General features: G+C 54.5%; 1 protein-coding gene across 16 annotated transcripts in view; it reads right to left on the reverse strand.

Annotated features, from left to right (window-relative positions):
- PITPNM2 (phosphatidylinositol transfer protein membrane associated 2) overlaps positions 1 to 22231 on the reverse strand; it is a 157242-nt gene that overhangs the window by 12572 nt on the left and 122439 nt on the right. For 14 of the 16 annotated variants that reach the window (XM_065903847.1, XM_065903852.1, XM_065903849.1 and 11 more), the window contains 11 exons: positions 17079 to 17293; positions 15899 to 16020; positions 12093 to 12320; positions 9144 to 9452; positions 8102 to 8197; positions 5298 to 5402; positions 5055 to 5125; positions 1959 to 2206; positions 1143 to 1332; positions 884 to 1003; positions 114 to 319 (listed from right to left, as the gene is read on the reverse strand). In XM_065903847.1, coding sequence (XP_065759919.1) covers positions 114 to 319; positions 884 to 1003; positions 1143 to 1332; positions 1959 to 2206; positions 5055 to 5125; positions 5298 to 5402; positions 8102 to 8197; positions 9144 to 9452; positions 12093 to 12320; positions 15899 to 16020; positions 17079 to 17293 — 1910 coding nt within the window. Of the gene's footprint in view, positions 1 to 113; positions 320 to 883; positions 1004 to 1142; positions 1333 to 1958; positions 2207 to 4634; positions 4785 to 5054; positions 5126 to 5297; positions 5403 to 8101; positions 8198 to 9143; positions 9453 to 12092; positions 12321 to 15898; positions 16021 to 17078; positions 17294 to 22231 lie in introns of those variants that run through there. The other 2 variants (XM_065903862.1, XM_065903863.1) reach the window with 2 other exon arrangements.

Raw genomic sequence — 22231 nt, forward strand, 5'->3', positions numbered from 1 at the left:
CCAGGACCGAGGTCGGAGGCCTTCAGGACTCTCACATGGACCATCAGCACCACCTTAGAGTCCCCCCACCTTAGAGTCCCCATCCTCACCCAGCGGGGGGCCTCCCCACCCACCTGGACAGGAAGGCCTGGTGCTGCTGGATCGTGTCCAGCTCATAGGTGGACGAGTCACTCCTCTTGCGGGGTAGCTGCCGTTTGGGGTCTTCAGCGCCGTTGCTCCGGGGGATGTCGATGTTGCTGCGGCTCAGGTGCCGGCTGCTCTCCAGGTTGCTGCCATGTGCCGCGTTGACCGTCGAGCCCGGGGACAGCAGGTCAGAGTCCTGGAATCGCCCCACGCAGGTTCATGGCCCGGTGGCCACTGACCTGGCCCCCTCTTCAGTGTCGTGGGAGCCGAGTCTCCCCTCCTGGCCCTAGGCCTGTGGCAGCTTCTCACCCAAGCCGGGGAGGGAAAGGCCCAGTCCCTGTGTGCCCTGTGGTGGCCCCCGCCTTCACTCCTGGCCCAGCCTGCCCATCTGGGCCTTGCTGAATTCCCACTGATCCTGCCGTCTCGCCCAGCCCACTAAGCTGCTTGCTACTCTGCGGCGGAGGGACCTTGGGTCCTCTCTCCTGCCGGGAGGCTCAGAGGATCCAGGCCTCCATGGTGACGGATCTGCTCTCCACGGTGCAGACCCGGCTTCACTGCCTGCTGAAGCCGCTTGCGCTCCTGTCTGGCCTTGCTGCAGCTGTTCACCTGTGCCATGCATCTGTCCCCCACCTCTGGGCACCTGCATTGGCAACCCCGGCCCTTCCTTTTTACCACAGGCCTCTGGGATGTTTGGAGCCAGAGGGAGACACAGTCTCCTTCCTGAAGGTCCCCTGTTCTGGGGGCTGGAGGGAGCGCGTACCTGCACGCTGGCCACACTGCCCCGGCGGCTGCTGCTCTGACTCTCAGACACTGGCTGGTTGCTGCAGCATAAGGCATCGAATGCCAGGATGCCCCCGACGCAGTCCCCGATCAGGCAGACCTGGGTGGGGAGAGGTCCAGGGCCCTGAGCATCTGCCCCGCTTGCTGGGGTGCTGGCTGGGGAGTGCCCTGGGCCGGAGGACCAGGCCAGTCCACCCTGCAGGGGTTTCTGTCTCCCCTTCCCCCACCCCACAACTCACCTGCCCGTTGAAGGTCACACCCTCCTGGGACTTGATGAAGTCCCCGTAGGCGAGGTTGGCCCGCTGAATCACTGTGGCAACGGCCTCCTGGTACTGGGGCGAGGAGGTTGCCAGCAGGGGCAGGGCAGCCAAGGGGATGTGGTCCTGGCTGCTGGATAGACAGCCTTCATCATGGCTGTAGGGGCTGAGGCTGGGGGAAGGGAACCCGTCAGGAGAGAGCAGGTGGCCTCAGCTCAGCCCAGGGGGCCCTTCTCCCCTGACCCGAGCATCAGAGCTGGAGCTGCCTGACACCCTGAGAGCCTCAGCCCTGACTCAGCAAACCACGTGGGGATGCTTCCAGGCCAGGCGTGGGGAACAGGGCTGGGGGCTAAGGCCAGAATCTCAGAGGCAGGGAAGCATTCTCATATCATAGACGTGGAGACTGAGGCTCAGCTTTGGGCCCCAAACTCTACCCTCCCTGTATCCTCCCCAGTGGCTCATATGGTAAAGAATCTGCCTGCAATGCAGGAGACCCGGGTTAAATCTCTGGGTTGGGAAGATTCCCCTGGAGAAGGGAACAGCTACCCACTCCAGTATTCTTGCCTGGAGAATTCCATGCACGAGGAGCCTGGCGGGCTACAGTCCACGGGGTCGAAAAGAGTTGGACACAACTGAGTGACTAACACACTCTAAATTCAGCCATCTGCATGGGTTTTGCTGCCTCCCAGCAGAACAAGTTAGATGCTGGTTTGGATGACGGGAGCATGGTCCCAATATTAGGTGGGGAGGACCCTCGGGGCCAGGGGAGGAGCAGTCACTCACTCACTACACACTCACTCGGAGACGAGGGCGAAGGCATCGGAGCAGATGGGCGGGCAGGGCACCAGGCGGATGGCGAGGTGGCCGAGGGCGCTGGGGTAGTGCACGCGCATGACGGTGTCGAACACGGTGGCAATGGTGTTGGCGTCTCCCTGCTTGGAGCTGGGGTCCCCGGCGCCCGTGTCCAGGATGGTGCCTCCGTGCAGCAGCAGCAGCAGCACGTGGATTTTGGAGGGCGGTGCGGCCAGCGGAGGGCTGACCTCGTCCTGTGTGGGTGGGGGTGTTGGTGGGGGTCAACTTCCTGGAGACTCAGCTCTGTGCCCAGGCCGAGGCTTCTGTCGCGTTGGGGAGAGGCCTGTTGAGGCCCAATCACACCCTCTGAGAACCCTGATCTCAGTTCCTCTGCACCGGGGCCTGGTGCCCGATGCCTCAAGCCCTTCCCCTGGGGGCATCCAGCTGCTCGTCCCCGTCCGTCCTCTCTGCCTGCAGCCCAGCTCCTGGCCACGGACCTGACCAGAGCACAGAGGACATGGAGAGAGGGGTCTATTCCTTCCAAAGCACAAACTCCACTTCCCATCAAGGGGGCCCAGACAGGGCTTTCTGGACCTTCTGGCCTTGGCGAGGAGGCAGAGGCTTGGCCCAGCGTGGGCCTTTGGGGTCAACCTGCCCTCATGTGTCTGTCCAGGCATTGGACTGTTACGGGCTCACCAAGAGGGGCTGGGGTCAGGGACTCAGCCTGGCTGTTCTGCCCACAGCACTGAGCTCTCACTCTATCTACATGTGCTGTCCCTGGACTATGGCCTCCATGCCCTGCCATTCCCAGACTCTAAGGCCAAGGTCCTCAAGAGCAGAGATGTCCCAGCAGAGGTAGAGCCCCAGCACCTTAGAACAGAGAGGGCAATGCAGGTATCTCTATCTGAAACCGCCCCCCCCACCATTTGTGAGGGGTCATGCCCCCACCTCTGGCTGCTCAGCCCTGCTCTGTGAGGTCCAAGTGAGACTTGCATATATCCAACTGTTCCATTTAGAGACGAGGTGGCCCAGAGAGGCCAAGGGACTTATCTAAGGTCACACAGCATGTCAGTCCCAAGCTGGACTGGAACCCAGAGCTCCCACCACCAGCTCAGTGCTCTTCTCCTACCCCAGGCTGTAATCCCAGTCTCAGGGGCCTCTCCCCGCCCCCAGCTCCTGGTGTGTGACTGCAGGAGGCCAGCGCCCAAGAGGAGCCACTGCTGAGTACTTGCCAGGCCCATATGATGTCAGCGAGTGTGGGGGTTGGGGAAGGAAGCTGAAGAGAGGGGCCTCTCCCTAAGGACCTAGCAAGACAGAACAAGGGGCTGAAGTCATCTGGAGGGTCCTTGGGGGTCAGCTGGCCCTAAACTGGGCCATCAGCTGGCAGGAGTGGGCAGCAGCAGGACCCAAGTGTCAATGCAGAGCCCAGGAGAGGGGTGGGCAGCGCGGGGCACAGCCCAGCGACCAGAGAGGCCACAGGAACAGATCGGGCTAGACTGGGAGCCTTTGAACAGCGGAGGGCTTTGGGTGAGAGGAACGCTGATGGGCGGGCGGTCCTGGGCCTGGAGTAGAAATAAGACTGGGTTGCATCATGTCCCAGGAGGGGGCTGGTCATCGGCCAATCAAGGGCCTTGGGGCCTGGGCAGGAATGCACGCCCAGCAGAACTTGGGTCTGACTCCCGTTTCTTCCAAGGGCTGCACACGGCTGGCGGGCCTGGGAGGGAATGAACTCATGGCCTGAGGCATGGTGGGGTCAATGGTGGCCCGATGGTCTCAAGGATTAATCAATATGGTCAGGCGAGGGGCTCATGGAGGGAATGTATTTAAGCAGCCTCCCGGTCACCCAGATATGCCCCTAGTCACCTTGGGATGGGCAGGGCTGGGCAGTGGGGGGAGTCTGCCTGGGTCTGGCTGCCAGGACCCAGCACTGGAGGCTGCGACTCTGGCAGGCACCTGGGAGGCCAGCCCGAGACACAGCTTTCCTCCTGCGCAAACCGCTTTCTACCAGGGCATGCCCTGCCTGAGACTCAAACCCTAGTGGGAACAGAGCCCTCGGAAGGCGGGGCCTGGGAACCAGCTCTGGGGAGCCAGGGGGGCCCCATCAGTGACTCCGTAAAGCCGCCCTCCTTCCCTGAGGTTGGGAGAGGAGCTCCGGTTTGGGGACTGTTGCAAGCAAAGGGATCTGACTCAGGATGGCGGTACTCCAGAACTGGTGCTGGGCCCAAATGCGCATCCACAGGCAGATCCAGAGCCCGAGGCCCCTTCTGCCCCTCCCGGGTGGGGGCGGGGGACGGCTGTCAGAGCTGTGTGCACCGAAGGGGAGGAGGGGGCTCACTTTGCTTCATCGCCATTAACTGGCAACTGGAAATCAACTCTCTTCATCCCAGTTACCATTCTAGAAAAACCTGCTTCAACCTTAGGCCTCAAAGAGAACCCTGAGAGGAGAGGGCAGTGTGGATGCCCCCCCACCCGCCACCAGCCCCTAGTTCAAACTCCCCAGGGGTCCTGAGTCCCCAGGGGTACCATCTCCACCTTGGGCAATTAGAGGCCAGAGCAGCGTGGTGACCCCACTCCGCCCTGGCTCCTGCCCCAACGCAAACAGCTCTGACCGCCCACAGCTGGAGGAGCAGAAGGGGCGTGAGCTCCGTGCAAAGAACCCCCAAAGTGGACACAGATGCTCTATCAAGACAGCTTTATTGCATACTGAGAGCAGGGCGGCCACGGCCCGCCACGTCACTTCTGCCCAGGTGACTCTCGTTTCCTCCCCTTCCATCTTTTTTTCTTCAGGGACTTCAGACAGGTTGAGCACAAGCTGAAGATCTTATTTTTGATCTGGAATTTACAAGTTTCTCATTTTACTCTCCAGGGTTGGAGCAGGGGCAAGGCCTTCCTTGGGGGAGCTGTCCTACTGGAGCAGACCCTACTGGTTGTCAGGGACCTCAGAGGGGGTGGGTCCCAGGCCTCTCTCCAGTGGTGCCCATGCCAGCGTGGACATGAGGCTGTGGGTGCCAAGTTCTACCTCCGTTGCCCCCTGGGGACCCGTCCTTCGCGCCCTATCCCCTGCCCCCCACGGCCTTGGCTCTCTGCCACCTCGGCACTCACCTCGATGATGTTCAGCTGCTCCACGCTGGAGGCCACCCTGAACTCAGGGGCGCTCTGGCGATACAGACCATCTGCAACACAGAAGCGGTGGGTGCTGTGAGCAGGCAACACCAGACAGAGGTCGTGACCATGACCTGCAGGGACCCCCCAGCCCTCCTGGGTGGATGGGTGCTCCTTCTTGGGGACGAGGGGCTTGGCCCGCTTAGCTGCCCTCCCCAGGCCCTGATGCCCCCAGCTGGTTACCCTGTGAGTCCTCTGGCTCAGGGCTTTCAATTTTGTCCATGAGATCATTGGAGTTCCACTTGGTGATGTCCTTGGGGAACATTTCCTCTGAGTCAGACAGGTCCTCTGGGGAGGAAAGAGAGGGGCTTCAGCACCTCGATCAAGGGCGGGGACCTTGGGGGGTCAGTCACTGGGAGGCCTGGCTTCCAGTGGTGGAGGGCCTAAGAGTGGCCGGTCTGGGGGCTCCCATGCTTCTCTGGCCCATGTGCCCCTCCCCACTCGGTTCTGTGGTTTCGCTTCCTTAACAGGATGGACACACGGCCACCTTCTCACAGGACTTCTGCCTGATATTTTTGGTTTATTACTATTATTATTTTTGGCTGTGCTGAGTCTTTGGTGCTACATGTGGACTTTCTCTAGTCGTGGAGAGCAGGGGCTAACTCTCTAGTTGCGGTGCGCTGGCTTCTCATTGCGGTCTGCTTGATTTTTAAAAAAAAATTGTGGTAACATTCACTGAACATAAAACTCACTATTTTAACCATTTTCAAGTAGCGCTTAGTCCATTCAGAATGCTGTGCAACCACTAGCTCTATCTGGCCCCAGAACTCCTCCATCTCCCCACACGGAGACCTGTCCCCATCAGGAGGCATGCCCCAACCACCCTCTCCCAGCCCCTGGCAACCGCCGGTGGACTTTCTGTCCTTATGGATTTGCCTGTTCTGGACAGTTTCCACACATGGTATGTACAGTATGTGGTCTTTTGGGTCTGGCTTCTTCCACTTCACATGGTGGGGTTTTTGTTTTTGTTTTTTCAGTTCAGTTCAGTTCAGTCTCTCAGTCGTGTCCAACTCTTTGCGACCCCATGGACTGCAGCATGCCAGGCCTTCCTGTCCATCACCAACTCCTGGAGCTTATTCAAACTCATGTCCACTGAGTCAGTGATGCTATCCAACCATCTCATCCTCTGTCGTCCCCTTCTCCTCCCGCCTTCAATCTTTCCCAGCATCAAGTTCTTCACATCAGTGGCCAAAGTATTGGAGTTTCAGTCAGCATCAGTCCTTCCAATGAATACTCAGAATTGATCTCCTTTAGGATGGACTGGTTGGATCTCCTTGCTGCCCAAGAACTCTTAAGAGTCTTCTCCAATATGGGGTTTTTTTTTTTTTTTGAGTATTTATTTATTTGGCTGTTCCGGATCTTAGTTGCCACCCATGGGATCTTTAGTGGTAGCATGCAAACTCTTAGTTGCAGCATGTGGGATCTAGTTCCCTGACCAGGGATCAAATCTGGGCCTTCTGCATTGGGAGCTCGAAGTCTTAGCCTCTGGGCTATCAGGGAAGCCCCCACATGGTGTTTTTAAGATTTAACCACGTGTCAGTGCTTCATCCCTTTTCATGCCTGAGTCATAGTCCATCATATGAATGGACTTCAGTTTGTTTCTCCATAATGTTCCTAACTGTTTTCAATGTCCACAAAATAACAACTTAGTGAGAAGCGCTGCTGTGAACAATTCCACTCATGAGTCTTGTGTCTGCTTTCCTGAGAACTCATCCCTGTGACCCCTGGGCAGGAAGCGGTTGTATGGACCCTGGCATGTATGTGCTGGTCCCTCCTCCCTGAGTCACTGGGACGGTTTCCTCAGGAGGTTCCAGCAGTAACATCTCCTGTTCTGCTGTCTTTCCTCTTTTCCAGCTTTTTCTAAAACTCTTCCTGTGTCTTTCCCTCATGTCAGGGACACAAAGCCCGGAAGGGCTTAGCCTTTGGACCTGGCTGGAGGGGAGGGTGGGAGCGTGGGATGCCCCATACCCACTCCCTACTCTCGGGAGGCCCCAGTGGAGAGGCCTGCCTCCTGTACCGTCCCCCCCGCCCTGCCCAGGCCAGACCTGCCTCCGCCCTGCTGCGGGTCCGTGTCCCTCTCTGAGCCCGTGTCCTTCCTTGTGAACTGCAAGCCCATCTCCCTGAACCTGCCTGCCAGCCCCTCTTACTTCCTTGAGAGGAACAACCAAGGTATGAAGGAAGGATGTTTAGGCCGTGCATCTTCCCAGCACACGTGGGTGATTCATCCAGCTGTTTTCTTGCTGTGCTTATTCTGAAATTTGTGGGAAAATGGGCACTTTACATATTTTTTGCTTGTTCGCATTTTCTAAAGTTTCTGAATTACATGTGTGTTAATTTAATCATGAAAAGACAGTAATTACAAAAAATTAGAAAACCATAAGTTATGCTTTTGTAAAGCTTCTGAGGGAATTTTTTTTTTTTTTTTTTTTAGTTGTGTGCCACACAGCTTGCAGGATCTTAGTTCCCTGACCAGGGATTGAACCCACGCCCTCAGCGATGAAAGCACGAAGTCCTAACCACTGGACTGCCAGGGAATTCCCTTAGGGAATTAAATTCAACAGAGGATGAGATGGTTGGATGGCATCACCAACTCAATGGACCCAAGTCTGAGCAAACTCTGGGAGATGGTAAAGGACCAGGAAGCCTGGGGTGCTGCAGGCCATGGGGCGGCAGAGTCAAACACGACTGACAGACTGAACAACAACAATGGAAAAAACGTCCCTGACTGTAAATTCATTTTGGGGGGGTTGAGAGAACAGTCCCTACCCGCCAGATCCCGGGCACATCCTGATATCAGGGTTAGGGTGAGTATGAGAGCCCAGAGTCCCGGTGACCTCATCTCATCCTGCCCCCGCCCCCGACGCCCTGCTGTTCACCCAGAACTTTCCATGGGTAATTCCCAGCGTGACTTGCATCCCCACCAACCCTTTCAGATCCCACCCTTTCCTCTCCTAGGAAGGCCTGTGTGCTCCAGGGTGCCCGCATACCATGAGCATCGAAGAACTCATCATCCGAGCTCTCGTCTGAGTCCCGGGCAATACTCTGCATCCTCCACTCCGAGATGCTGTGGCGGGAAGGACTCGCTGGAAGGCAAAACCGCAGACCGAGTGAGCACCCGGCTGCACTGGGATAAGCAGGAAGAAGCAGGCAGGTGCAACGACGCTGGAGCGGGGCCAGGAGGGCTCAGAGGGGATGAAGAGAGGGCAGGGTGACCCTGGCTCACCTCCCAGCCCACCCGGCACAATGCGGTCTTCTCCTGTGTGGACATGGAGTGGGGAGGGTATCAGGTGTGAGGCCAGGATGTGCAGTCAGCTGGGTTGGGGTCTACTCGTGTGCCCCTGACCTGGTTGGCCCAGGAGTGGGACCCTTAAACTGCCATGGCGGGGCCGATAGGCAGGGAGGCTGGGCACTGGTGGGGAGTGAGATTACATGTGTGGTTCAAGTGTTTCCCTGGATCCCTTCAGCACAGGACAGACAAGCCTGGTGTCGGAAAAGCTGGATTTGCAGGCATAGAGGGGGACTTCTGGTATTTTACACAAAATACCCTGAGTTGTCCCACTAGCCACTGCACTTTCACATCAGTTTCAGAGAAAGGATTTTCTCAGTATCTGAAGGCTTTCAAGGTCCTTTGGCAGAAGTCCCTCCTGGGTATGCTGGGTGTAGCCCCACCCAGACCCCTCCTCTGTGCCTTGGAAGCCTGGCTCCTCAGAGCTGCAGCCGGCGGGTCCCAGGAGGGGCTGGGAGTGGGGTTCCCGTGTGGCCAGCATGCCTGTCTGCCCAGGGTTGTGTGGGTGAGTCTGGGGGAAACTGCCAGGGTTGGGGGTCGCCCTGGGCTTCACTCTGCAGCAGAGGCTATGAAGAGGTGACTGGCTCTCCCTACAGGTGTGGCCCTTGGATCTGAAAGCAGGAGACCACCTTCAGTGTTAGAACACCCCGCAGCCACCCTGGGATGGGCTGCCCTGAGGGGTGGTCACTGGTGTGGACGAGTAGAGGGCAGGGGTCCCTGCAGCGTGGTCACAGGGTGCTCACCTCCCCGTTTGGATGACCGAGATGACTTGGAGGATGTGGACCACTGCTTCTTCAGACCCCTGCCCGCCAGGGGCTCCCCACTGCTGCTGCTGGGCTGGGAGGGCTCCCCGGAGGCCTGGTCCTGGGCAGCCTCATCCTTGGCCAGCTCCACGGCCCCTTTGTCCTCCTCGTTGAACTGGGCCATTTTGCGGGACAGCATGAGCTGTGCCTCCTTCTCCAGCTCCCGGATGTTGTCCATGTTCAGCCCGTACCATTCGTCCTGCCAGCACCAGGCCTGCCGGTGGGCTCTCACCATCACCTTCCGCAGGCCTGGGGGCGGGGATGCAGGGAAGACAAAGAGAGAGGCCTGTGTCAGGGCACCTCAGGGACCCCTCGGCTGGGAAGGGCCTTAGGCTGCAGGTCAGGCTCTGCTGCACACCCACTGCTTGACCTCCAGCAAACCACTCTCTCTCCAACCCCCAGGTTCATTTCCCCATGTGCAAATGAGGGATCCAGCTTACAGACAGCCTCCCAAGCTCATAGTGGCTCTGTAACTAGGGCAGGGGGGGTCTCCTCCCTCAAGGGGAGCTGGAGGAGGACTCCCTGAGTGTTTCCTATCTGGTCTAGTATGCCTCTCTTAAATTCCCCACAGAAAAATCAAGCTCAAGTTTGAAGCAGGTTGGTCCTTTCTTTTTTTGAAGTTCATTTTTATTTTATTTTTTAATTAAAAAAACTTTTGGTCACGTCATGTGGCAGGTGGGATCTTAGTTTCCCGACCAGGGATCGAACCCCCGTCCCCTGTATTGGAAGCACAGAGTGTTAATCAATGGGCCACCAGGGAAATCCCGGTCCTTTCTTTTTAAAATAAATATATGCACATATAAAACATGATAGGGATTTCCCTGGTGGCCCAGTGGCTAAAACTGAGCTCCCAATGCAAGGGGTCCAGGTTCAAACCCTGATTAGGGAACTAGATCCCACATACTGAAACTAAGAGATTGAATGCTGTGACTAAATGATCCCACGTGCCACAAGGAAGACTGAAGTTTCCATGTGCTGCAACTGCAACCCAGCACAGCCACACAAACAAATATAAAATAAAACAGGATAAAGACATACAGGAATATCTTATACATAGAAGACAGAAAATAAGATACTTTAAAGGTATAAAGAACAGAACTATGAGCACAGGGAGCAGATGGGGGCTGCCTTGGGTGAGGATGAGAGTGGGGGTGATTGGGAAAGACTCTGGGGGGTGGAATGTTCTAGAACAATGTGCACTACTCTGCAAATACACTCAGACTTACGGAACTCAAACTTCTCTTACAACAAATGCAAAATTAGGCCTCAATAAGCTGCTTAGAAAAACATTATAAGAGGAAATAAATTGCCTTGGCTCCAGGTTGCAGAAGTGACCACCAACACGGACCCCACTATCACCTTCCCGCCCCCCACCCCGTAAGGGTCCATCCTGAGTTCACCCTCTCACCCCCCGCCCCGTAAGGGTCCATCCTGAGTTCTGTGTTTATCATTTGCTCTTCTTTCCATGTTTTTCTATACAATATGTTGGGTTGGTCTACATGTTGTTGACATTTACATGTATGTTTCACGCTGCATGTATTTTTCTGCCACTTGCTTTTCTGGGTGAGTTTCCGGTTTGTTGCTCTATGATCGGTTTTTATTTGTTTGAAATACCACATTCTATTTATTCCTTCTCCTGCCAATGGGCCTTTGGCTCACTTTCACTGTTTGTCCATTTTGCTTTTACAAACCTGCTGCTCCGAACACTCCAGAACGGGCATTTGAGTTTCTCCCAGAGGGTGGGGCAGACCCAGGAGGGTCATCCCTGGATCTTCCCCCTGATTTCCTACAGAAAACTGAGAGGCTTCCCAGGTAGCTCAGCCCTTGCTTGTACCCAGGCTCGTCTCCGGTGACCCTTGCTCCTGATTCCCTGCTCCTGGACTCGCTCAGGCCGCTCTGTCTTCCCTGCTGTCCTTTCTAAATCCCTTGATCCCAAAGGTCTGCCTAGAAGGAACTCCCTCTCACCCTCTGTTCCTGGGAGGGTACTCCCAAGCCCCAGCTACGACCTCAGGCACGCCACCCTCAGGGCCAGCCAGCACTCATGGTGGACAGACTGTCTGATGACACGTTACGTCTGGACAAGGACAGAGGGGCCAGAAGATCTGGGGTCACACCCAGCGCTGGCCCTCTGCTTCCTCCTCTGCAATCAAGGGGAAAGCGGGGAGTGACAGTGGCCACCCTCCCGGGCCAGGGAGAGCTGATGTGACACTTGTGAAGTGTTATCAGCTGTGCTGTGACTCTGCTCAGGGCTACACAGTCACCCTTGCTCTGGGAGTCAGTGGGTGTCTGCCCGGGTGCTGCTCCTGGATCACGAGCCTCGGGGCTAAGACCAGGCCCTGGGCACTGACCCCTACCCTGACCCGGGGGACATGGAAGGAGCTGAGGTAGCTCTAGGGCAGGGAGGACCCTGGGTCAGCTGTAGCTGTGCCTGGAACCCCTGGTCATCTGCTGGTCCTCTGTTCCCCGGGCACCTGCTCCGGGCCAGGCCAGCATGGGTGTGAGGACCGGAGGATGGCCAAGCCGCTGTCCCCTGGGACTACCAGCCCAAAGCAGGAGGCAGCAATGGTGCAGGGCCTGGGGTTTGGCGCTAGGGGGCCGAGAGGCGCCAGGAACAGCGGGAAGGAGGCGTTACACCCCATGGGGGTGGGCTCCGCATGTTAGAAACTCCAGCTAGTCCAGAGTGTCTGAGGCAGGACACACAGTGCCTGTCTTCAGAAGGCGCTCGACAAGTGTTTGTGTGGTCAAGGTAAACCAGGTGGGACGCTGCACATGGGCCCTGGGGTCACCTGTCCAGAGTGACAGAAACTTGGAGTCTCAGGCAGACGCGGGGGGCGGGGTAGGGGCGGCAGGCAGATGGAGGGACACAGAGGGAGAGGCGGGCACCCTCACCCGTGTCGTGGATGAACCGCTCGATCTTGGACTGCATGCCCCAGTAGCGGAACTCCACCTTGCAGAGCTTGTAGGCGCACATGATGGGGAACACCTGCTGCTTGTACTCCTCGATCCAGTTCTCCGACAGGGGCCCCCGCTGGGTCTTGGTCGAGTGGAACAGCTTGGGGTCCTCTTCCGTCTTATACTCGTTGGGGGGCACGGGGTCCTTGACAATGTCAATGAAATCTACGAGGAGACCCCGTGAGTGACCACTTTGGCCCCAACCTCCACCCCACCCCTCCCTCTCCAGTCTCCTCCCCCATGTCCCTGCCATCCCTGAATCTCGGCAGGACCCCAGGCTTGGATGTGTCCCAGGGCCCCACATGGGAGTGGAGATGCTGCTCTGGGCCACTCTGATCCCCGAGCTCCCCCAACCTCAGGACTTTTGCGTCTTTCCTTGTTGCCTTTTCAAATCATTTCAGCAAAACCCCTGCTTTGTGCATGCTTGCCAAAGTGCATAAATGGTGATGAGCTGGAGGAGCATGGGGGGAGATGAAGTTCCATGCGAGGATGTGGGAAGGGGCGGGGGCGAGTAGAAGAGGAAAAGCTGGCATTTCAGCCACAGGAGCAAAAGAACTGTGAGGCGGAGAACGTCTCGGAGTGTGACACTTGACCCAGAAGTGGGGCAGTTTGGGGAACCGCCAGCGTGTCTGTGTGGTGAGAGGTGATGGGGATGCAGCTGGACTTATCAGCCATCTCTCGTCAGGCACCCAGAAAGGGAGTGGTGCTACAGATGGGTTTGAAGGTGGCTGGTCTGCTCGGAAGTCCCTCCCAGACAGACCAGCAGGGAGGAGTCCAGAAACCATGTTTGCAGGGCCCAGAGGGAGGCGTCGGGCATGAGCAGGTCCAGGATGTGCTGGGCGCTGGGGAAACAGGACTGGGGGCTGGTAGGACCTGATTCGGGGGAGGAGGGTGACAGTGACTCTGGGAAGGATGACCTCTTGTCACATGTCTCCTCCAAGTCAAAACCATCTCGCTGGGCTGGCTCCCGTGGTATGCATGTGTCAGACGGGGCTGTGTGCACACTTGGTGAGGAGAAACTTAGGACAGGGCTTGTAGCCCAGAAAGCCTTCTTTCAGAGGTGTGGGGACAATGGCACGTGGTGGGGCTCCGCTGGGCCTGGGCCCTGGCTGTCTCATCTTCCTGGCACCGGGTCTGGGCTGTGGTTTACAGGGGAAGACATCAGCCCCACTGGAACAGGCAAGAGGTCAGGGCAGCCCGAGGGCAGCAGAGTGTGGAGGGGGGATTTACATCCTTCCCGGAGTAGACCACATGCCCGGCCCGCTGGGGCAGGCAATGGCCACCAAGGGGAGGGCTGGGACGTGAACCATGACGGGAGGCCTCCGGGGGGAGCCTGCAGCTGGCCAGACAAGAGCAGTCAGATGGCCTGGCCCTTCCTTCCTGTGATGGGTAGAGTGCGTCCCCTGGCAAACGCATATGTCGGCCTCAGAATGTGACCTTATTTGGAGATAGGGTCTTGAAAGAAGTCATCAAAAGGAGGGCACCCACATAATCTAACCAGCATGGTTAAACAAAGGAGAAAGTAGTACAAGTTTTAGTTCCTCAGTACTGGTTGGACGCTTTGTGACCCCACAGACTGTAGTCCGCCAGGCTCCTCTGTCCATGGATTCTCCAGGCAAAAACACTCCAAAAATGGAGTGGGTAGCCACTCCCTTTTCCAAGGGATCTTCCTGATCCAGGGATTGAACCTGGGTCTCCCACATTGCAACAAAGGAGAGATTTGGCTCAATTAAAAAAAAAAAAAAAAAAAACCCGAAACTAACACAATATTTTAAATCAAGTATACTTCAATTTAAAAAAAAGGAGAAATGTGAATATAGACATGAACATGGACAGAACACCATGTAAAGATGAAGGCAGAGATTGGGGTGGAGTGTCTACAGGCCAAAGAACACCAAAGTCTGCCAGCAGTCACAAGAAGCTAGGGGAACTCCCCTGGAGGCCCAGCAGTTAAGAAATCCACCTTCCAATGCAGGGGACATGGGTTTGATCCCTGGTCAGGGAACTAAGATGCCACGGGGTTACTGAGCCCTCTTGCTCTGGAGCCCATGTGCTGCAACTAGAGAAACCATGCTTTGCAACAAAAGATTCTGCATGCTTCAACTAAGACGTGATACAGTCAAATAAATAAATATTTTAAATTAAAAAAAAAAAAAAAGCTAAGGGAAAGACCCCAAACAGATTCTCCCTCAGGGACTCCAGAAGCAGTCAACACTGCCGACACCTTGACCTTGACTCTGACCTCCAAAATCGTGAGACACTTATGACCAACCTAGATAGCATATTAAAAAGCAGAGACATTACTTTGCCAACAAAAGTCTGTCTAGTCAAGGCTATGGTTTTTCCAGTGGTCATGTATCGACGTGAGAGTTGGACTGTGAAGAAAGCTGAGTGCCGAAGAATTGATGCTTTTGAACTGTGGTGCTGGAGAAGACTCTTGAGAGTCCCTTGGACTGCAAGGAGATCCAACCAGTCCATCCTAAAGGAGATCAGTACTGGGTGTTCACTGGAAGGACTGATGCTAAAGCTGAAACTCCAATACTTTGACCACCTCATGTGAAGAGCTAACTCATTGGAAAAGACTCTGAAGCTGGGAGGGATTGGGGGCAGGAGGAGAAGGGGACGACAGAGGATGAGTTGGCTGGATGGCATCACCAACTCGATGGACATAAGTTTGACTAAACTCTGGGAGTTGGTGATGGACAGGGAAGGCTGGTGTGCCGCTATTCATGGGGTCGCAAAGAGTCGGACACAACTGAGCGACTAAACTGAACTGAACTGAAGCATTTGTTTCCTTAAGCCCTTAAGTCTGTGGTACTCTGTTTTGATGGTCCTAGCAAGCTGATGCATCTCCCAAACCCCAGTGGGGCCTAAAAACTTGGGCAGGAGGGAGGAGTCCCAAGGAAAAGCCATCCTGCCATCCAAGGCTGGCTGAGGGTCATCACCACCCCTCCAACACCCATCTGTGACCCACAATGGTTCATTCCTAGGGGCCTGGGGGCTGTCAAGGTGCAGCTGGTCCACTGATGTGTTTTGTCTGGCTGGTATATTTACAAAGATTTTTAAAATATTTGTCAACCTTGAGGAATTGGGAGATTTCACATGAAAACCCTGATTTCTGGCCTCTCTTTTTCTTTTCAGGCCATGCGATATGGCATGCAGGATCTGAATTCCCCAACCAGTGAACCCGTGTCCCCGGCATTGGGAGCACAGAGTCTCAACCACTGGACTGCCAAGGATGTCCCCCGGGCCTCTCTTGAAAATGACTTGACAAATGGGGCCCATTTCCTGCACAGTGTAGTCAGCTGGAGGGAAGTGGAGTAGAGGCCGCCCACCATCAAGGGGACACAGGCCCCAGTGTGTGCACAGCCCCCACCCGACCTGCCACATCCACCCATGGCTGTCAGCCCTAGGTGGCTCCCAAGCACACATGTGCATTTCTGGGGATGGGGACACCTCAAAGGGATGGAGGGAAGGCACTTGAGTGGAAAAGGCACTTAGCCTCAGTGGGCACATCAGGGAAATGGGGCCAAGGAGACCCATCCTGCCTCCCCAACTCCCCTGACTTCCCACCAGGCTGGCTTGGACTCTAACCTCCCCGTCCAGGACAGGAGCCAGTCTAGAGCCTGCCAGGCCTGGAGACCAAGGGCAGAATCAAGGGGCCCATGGGCAGGGCAACCAGGAACTTGGCCCCGCAGGGCTTCTGGCCCTCCCAGGGTGGGAGTGTCAGGGTGGACGGTTACCGATTGTCAGCTGGTTCTTTTCCACAGGAGACAGGCTGAAAACGTTGGGGTTTTCTCCAGCATCGGTTTTATAAAAGGTTTCGATGTCGATGGAGAATTTCTCCACAAAAGGGCAAGTGAACCTGTGGGGGAAGGAGAGTATCCACTAGGACCTGGCCTCGGAGGGGTAGGCATGGGTCGCTGGGTGGAGGACAAGGGCTGGAGTGGTGGGTGAGACCTGTCTGTCCTGTCCACCTCCTGGACCTTCACTGCATCCCCAAAAGAGCCAAGTCTGAGTTGAGGGCAGTGGGAGGGGTGGACTTATGAGGAGGGAGGAGTCATCGCAGGAAGTGGCCGGCAGCCTGTGTCCATGCGTGTGAGGCATGGTGCAAATACGGTGTGGACACAGTTAAGGTGGCACTCTACCAAATGGGCTGAATCTGGACCAGCGCTTGGTGTGACATGTCACCCTGTCCCCTAAGAAACCAAGTGTGGCAACAGGGAGACAGCCTCTCTCTCTTGGCTGGAGATGAGCTCAGAGGAGAAGAGTACTGCTGGGAAGTGAACAACGTGGATGGATTCTCCAGTAAGTTCCAGGCCCTCACCCACCTGGACATAGAAGCCCCAGGAGACTTGTGGGGACCCCACCTGTTGAGCACATGGGTGGCCCCCCTATCTTCTAATCAAGCAGTGCTTAGTTATATTGGGTGGGGGGCACAGAGTGAAAAGCACCCCCTACCCAGGGGAATCCAAAGAAACCGTGCTCAACATGGCTTGTTATAAAATATCATCATAGTCGCTGAAGGTGTCAGGGTTGGAGGGAATCTCTGAGCCATCTGGGCTACCCTCAGTTCCCGTTTTTTCCAGCTGGTGGACTGTCCTGCATTCCTAGGCAAACATCAAAGTGAGTTTGTGTTCCCTGAGCCTTCCCAGATGGCAAAGGAGTCTCAGATGGCCCTCGCTGGACTCATGCCTTCCTGGGCTCCCCCCATTGGCAGGCTAGGAGGCACCTAGGGGTAGAGTCTGCCCTGTCCTGTCTGTTCCCCCAAGGGGGAACCTGGGGAAACCCTCAGGGTTAGAATGGAGGCTCAGTTCCCTGGGAGCCAGGCGGCTGAGACTGTCTGGGGGAGCAGCGCCAGTATCTGTGCCCCTGGGTTGGTTGCTTCCCGGGAGGACGACATGGGGCCGAGGGCAGGCTCACCTGGTTCGGGTGTAGGGGTAGGCGTTCCAGGACTCCTCCACCACCCGCAGGGCCGCCTTGGGCAGGATGGAGCGGAACCAGCTGGGGATGTGCATGCCCACATGGTACACCTTGTGCGTGTATTGCCCGGAGCCGCCGGGGCCGTCCGTGTACGGCCGGTTCTCCAGGATCTCCACACCGCTGCCTTCGCCATGCGTCTCATTCCGACTCTTCTTCTGTGGGGACAAAAGCATGGGGGACGTGTGGGTCTGGAGCTCTCTGCAGAAGGGGAGGGGCTCAGGAGACCCGGCTGAGGGTGCTGAGTGCGGGGCGGGCTTTGGCCAACCAGGCTGGCTCCTTTTGGGTCACTTCAACACACCCTCCTCAAACACCTCCCCCCGCAAGGCTCCACGTGTCCCAGCATTCATGCAGAAGACTGAAGGGCCACGGTTCCCTCTCCGAGCCCAGCACTGCACATGCAAACTCCTCCGTTCTGACTCCTGAATCTCCTGGGACTGAAAGTGTCCCCAAGGTCAGGAACAAGGGGAGGTGTTTGCTTTCTCACCTTGTAGCCAACGCTGTACTGGAGGTTCTTGCCAGAGAAATTAGGCAAGAAAAAGAAAGAGTAAGAGGCATTCAGATTGGAAAGAAGAAGTAGGGACTTCCCGGGTGGTACAGTGGTTAATACTCCAATCTCCCAATGCATGGTGCCCAGGTTCCATCTCTGGTCAGGGAACTAGATCCCACATGCCACAACTAAGAGCTTGCATGCTGCAAATAAAGATTCTGCAATAAAGATTCCGCGTGCCGCAACTAAGACCCGATGCAGCCAAAAATATCTTTTTATAAAGGAAGAAGTGGGGCTTCTCTAGTGGCTCAGTGGTAAAGAATCTGCCTCCCAATAAGGGAGACATGGGTTTGATCCCTAGTCCAGGAAGATCCCACATGCAGTGGAATAAATAACAAAGCCCATGAGCCACAACTACTGAGCCTGTGCTCCAGAGCCCGTGCTCCGCAACGAGAAGCCACTGCAATGAGAAGTTCAAGAACCACAACTAGAGAAAAGTCCTTGCAGAAACCAAGACCCAGCCCAGCCAAAAATAAAATAAATAAAAACATTTTTTTTAAAAAAAGAAAGAAGTAAAACCATCTCAATTTGTTACTGACACAATCTTAAACACATAAAAACCTAAAAACCCCCCAAATCTGTTAGACCTAATACATAAATTCAACAGAGTTGCAGGGTACAAAATCAACACACAAAAACAAATAATGCAGAAAGGAAATAAAGAAATCATTTCCATTTACAATAGCATCCAAAAGAATAAAATACTTAGGAATAAATTTAACCAAGGAGGAGCAAAGAGTTGTATACAGAAAAATATAAAACATTACTGAAAGAAATTAAAGAAGATTTAAATAAATGGAAAAGACATCTGTGTCATATGAATTGGAAGATTTAATATTGTCAAGACGTCAACACTCCCCAAAGCAATCCATAGGTCCAATGTAATCCTTAACAAAATCCAATGGCCTTTTCAGTAGAAAGGGAAAAACTGATCCTAAAATTCATACAGAGTTTTGAGAGATCACAAATAGTCAAAACAATCTTGAAAACAAAACAAAGTTGGAAAGCTCACATTTTCCCATATCAAAACTTGCTAAGGACTTCCCTGGTAGTCCAATGGTTAAGAATCCACCCTCCAAAGCAGGGGATGTGGGTTTGATCCCTGGTCAGGAAACTAAGATCCCACATCCTCCATGGCATGGCCAATTTAAAAAAAAAAGTGCTATAAAACTATAGTAATCAAAACAGTGCAGTACTGGCATAGGACAAGTCTGTATAATGGAGGTGAGAGTTTAGAAATACATCCAATATTTACATACTATATTTACTGATTTTCAACAAGGGTGCCAAAATCATTCAGTGGGAGAAGGAACAGTCTTTACAACAAATGCTGCTGGGACAATTAGATATCCACATGCCCACAATGCCATACCACATATAAAGAGGAACTTAAAACAGATCAAAGACCAACTTGTTAGAACTAAAAGTATAGAACTCTTAGGAGAAAGGGCAAATCTTCATGACCTTGGATTTGACAATGGTTTTTCAAATATGATACCCAAAGTATAGGCAGTCAGAGAAAAAATATCTAAATTGGACTTTATCAAAATTTAAGAAAGAACAGGGACTTCTCTGATGGTCCAGTGGTTAAGACTCTACACATGCTTACGCTGCAGGGGGCATAGGTTCGATTCTGGTTTGGGAACTAGGACCCTGCATGGCATGAGGCATGACCCCAAAAAATTAAAACTTTTGTGTATCAAGGGACGCTATCAAGAGAGTGAAAGGACAACCCACAGAATGAAAGGAAAGTTTTTGTAAATAATACATCTGATAAATTATATCCATACAATGAAATATGACTTGGCCATAAAAAAGAATGAAGTACTGACACACGTTACTACATAGATGAACCCTGAAAACATGCTTAGTTAAAGAAATATATGACCTGTATGACCCCATTTCTATGAGATGCTTAGAACAGGCAAATTTAGAGAGTCAGAAAATAGATTATTGGTTGCCTGGGGGTTGGGGGATAATGGAGAGTGACTTCTTTATGGGGTGATGAAAATGCTCTAAAATTGTGATAATTTCACAACTCTGAAAAGTGCTAAAAGCCACTAAACTGTACACTTTAAATGTGTGAATTGTGCAGTGTGGGACTTACATCTCAATAAGTCTGGTATAAAATCAAACAAACAAAGAAATAAAAACAATCCTGCCTCCTGTACTCAACTAGATTTCAGAGAGTTCAAACACAAGGAGTGAAAAAGGACCTTGGAGGCACTGACTGAGAGACAGAATGCCTAAGTCACCTCCAAGTGTCTCTCTGCTGCCAACATCCTTCCTGGGGTCTGAAAGGTTGGGTTTCTGCTTTTGCACAAAACCTTCGTGGTCAAGGTGTTGGTGACTTTCAGCCCAGCATCTGTTTCCATAGCAACATGCTGGCATCACCAAGGTCATCTTCGGTCAGCTTCCTAGACAGCAGGTGTGCGCACGCTCACACATGCATGCACCCCGAATGCAGGCGCACACCCACGCCCACAGGCACCCCCAACAGCACTGCCTCATCCTTGGGGCACGACTCTCTCTAGGGCACAAAGATGTGCTATATCTCCATGGCCAGAGCCACTGAGTCCCCTTCAGAGAAAAAAAAAAAAAGACCCTGACTGAGGACAAGAAGGGGTCAGAGCAGGGACATGTCCATTCCCTGCTCTTTAAAGGAGCTCTTGGAATGTGGCCCAGGTTCCGTAATGAAAACAGCAACCATTTCCTGGATGCCTTCCAAGCTCCCGCCTCTTACAGCATCCTTGTTGATTAGTGGTTGTACTAAGTGCCTGGCATGCTCTTTCTCCTTTAGTTACTGCAGCAGCCCCTTGAGAAAGGTGCAGGATTACTCTCACTCCCAACGTTCAGATGAGAAGGTGGAGGCTCAGAGAGGCAGAGTGACCCATCCAAGGTCATAGTTGCTAAATGGCAGAGCCGGGACGAACTCAGACCTGTTGGATTCCAAGGCCTGCTCACCCACGGCATTGGGCAGCTCAAGGAAGATGCCCCGGCACAGAGAGGCGCTGATAAACAGCTACTGAGCAAGAAAAGACTGCAGTCCTAACCCTGTGGCCAACTGTCTCTCATCCTGGACAAGTTGCTTCTGCCTGGTCTCAGCTCCTAAAACCCTAATCGAGGACGGGGCTCCCTGTCTGCCTAAGGCCCTGTGGCCAACTGCTCTCATCCTAGACAAGTTGCTTCTGCCTGGTCTCAGCTCCTAAAACCCTAATCGGGGACAGGGCTCCCTGTCTGCCTAAGGCCAGAGTGCAGCCTCCCTGCCATACCACATTCACCTGGAATCTCAGACTGTGACCTTACTTGGGAATAGGGTCTTTGCTGATGTAATTAGTTAAGATGAGGTCATCTGAATGTAAATGGATTGGACAATCTAGGGTGGGCCCTATATCCAATGAGAAGGCATGCTTATGAGAAAAGAAAACGGGGGACACTTCCCTGGTGGCCCAGTGGTTAAGAATCTGCCTTGCAAAGCAGAGGACATGGGTTTGATCCCTGGTCGGGAAACTAAGATCCCACATGCCGAGGAGCAGCTAAGCCTGGGCACCACAGCTACCGGGCCCGCGTGCCACAGCTAGAGTCTGTGCATCACAACGGAAGCCCCGCGTGATGTAATGAAGACCCGTGTGACACGACTGGGGCCTGACGCAGCGAAAGAAAGAAAAGGAAACGGAGACACAGACAGACACACACAGGGGAGATGGAGATAGACACAACAGAGGGCAGGTGGTCGTGTAACAACAGAGGCAGAGACTACAGTGAGACAGCCTTAAATCAAGAAATGCCAAGCACTGTTGGCCACCACCAGAAGCTAGGAGAGACAAGGAAGGATCCTCCCCAGCCCCCCAAAGCCTTCAGAGGGAGCATAGCCCCCTAACACCTTGATTTTGAACTTCTACCCTCCAGAACTTTGAGAGAATACATTTCCATTGCTTTAAACCACCCAGTTTGTGGTGGTTTGTTACGACAGCCCCAGGGCGTGGAATGAAGATCTGGGGTGCCAGGTGGCTCAGCAGGAAGAGGATGTGCAGGTTGGAGGGGCCAGGGGCACAGCGAGTCTCTGAAGGTGCCCAGCCAGCTGGGATCTGAGGGCAGAGGACAGAGAGAGAGCAGGGACGGGGCGGGGGGATCCTTCCCGCTTGGCCTTAGTGGGGCTGCACAGACCCCAGGTCCCAGGGTTGGCGCAGAAGAGGAGGAGGGGAGGGCAGGCAGAGCTGGTCCCTCCCCCGGGGACTATGGAAGGATGGACAGGAGAGACAGGCCCGGCTCCCAGGGGCACACACGCCCAGGTTGAGACCCGACGGGTCCCCCTGCCGCCTCTACCCACACAGGCTGGGTGGAGAACCTTCCCCTCCTCCTGTGCTTCCCTGTCCCATCCCTGCAGCCTGGGGTCTGCAAGAGAGAAGTCTGGGCTATCAGGCATCTGGTGCAGAAAAAGCCCTGGGTGAACGGGGCGGGGAGGGGGTGGGTTTAAAAGATTCAAAAGACCAAGAAACCCCGGCCAATCAGGCAGCTCTCAGAGCTGTCCAGGGTCCTGGCCAAG

Source organism: Muntiacus reevesi, chromosome 13, assembly GCF_963930625.1.
Source record: "Muntiacus reevesi chromosome 13, mMunRee1.1, whole genome shotgun sequence".
NCBI classification, from domain to species: Eukaryota; Metazoa; Chordata; class Mammalia; order Artiodactyla; family Cervidae; genus Muntiacus; species Muntiacus reevesi.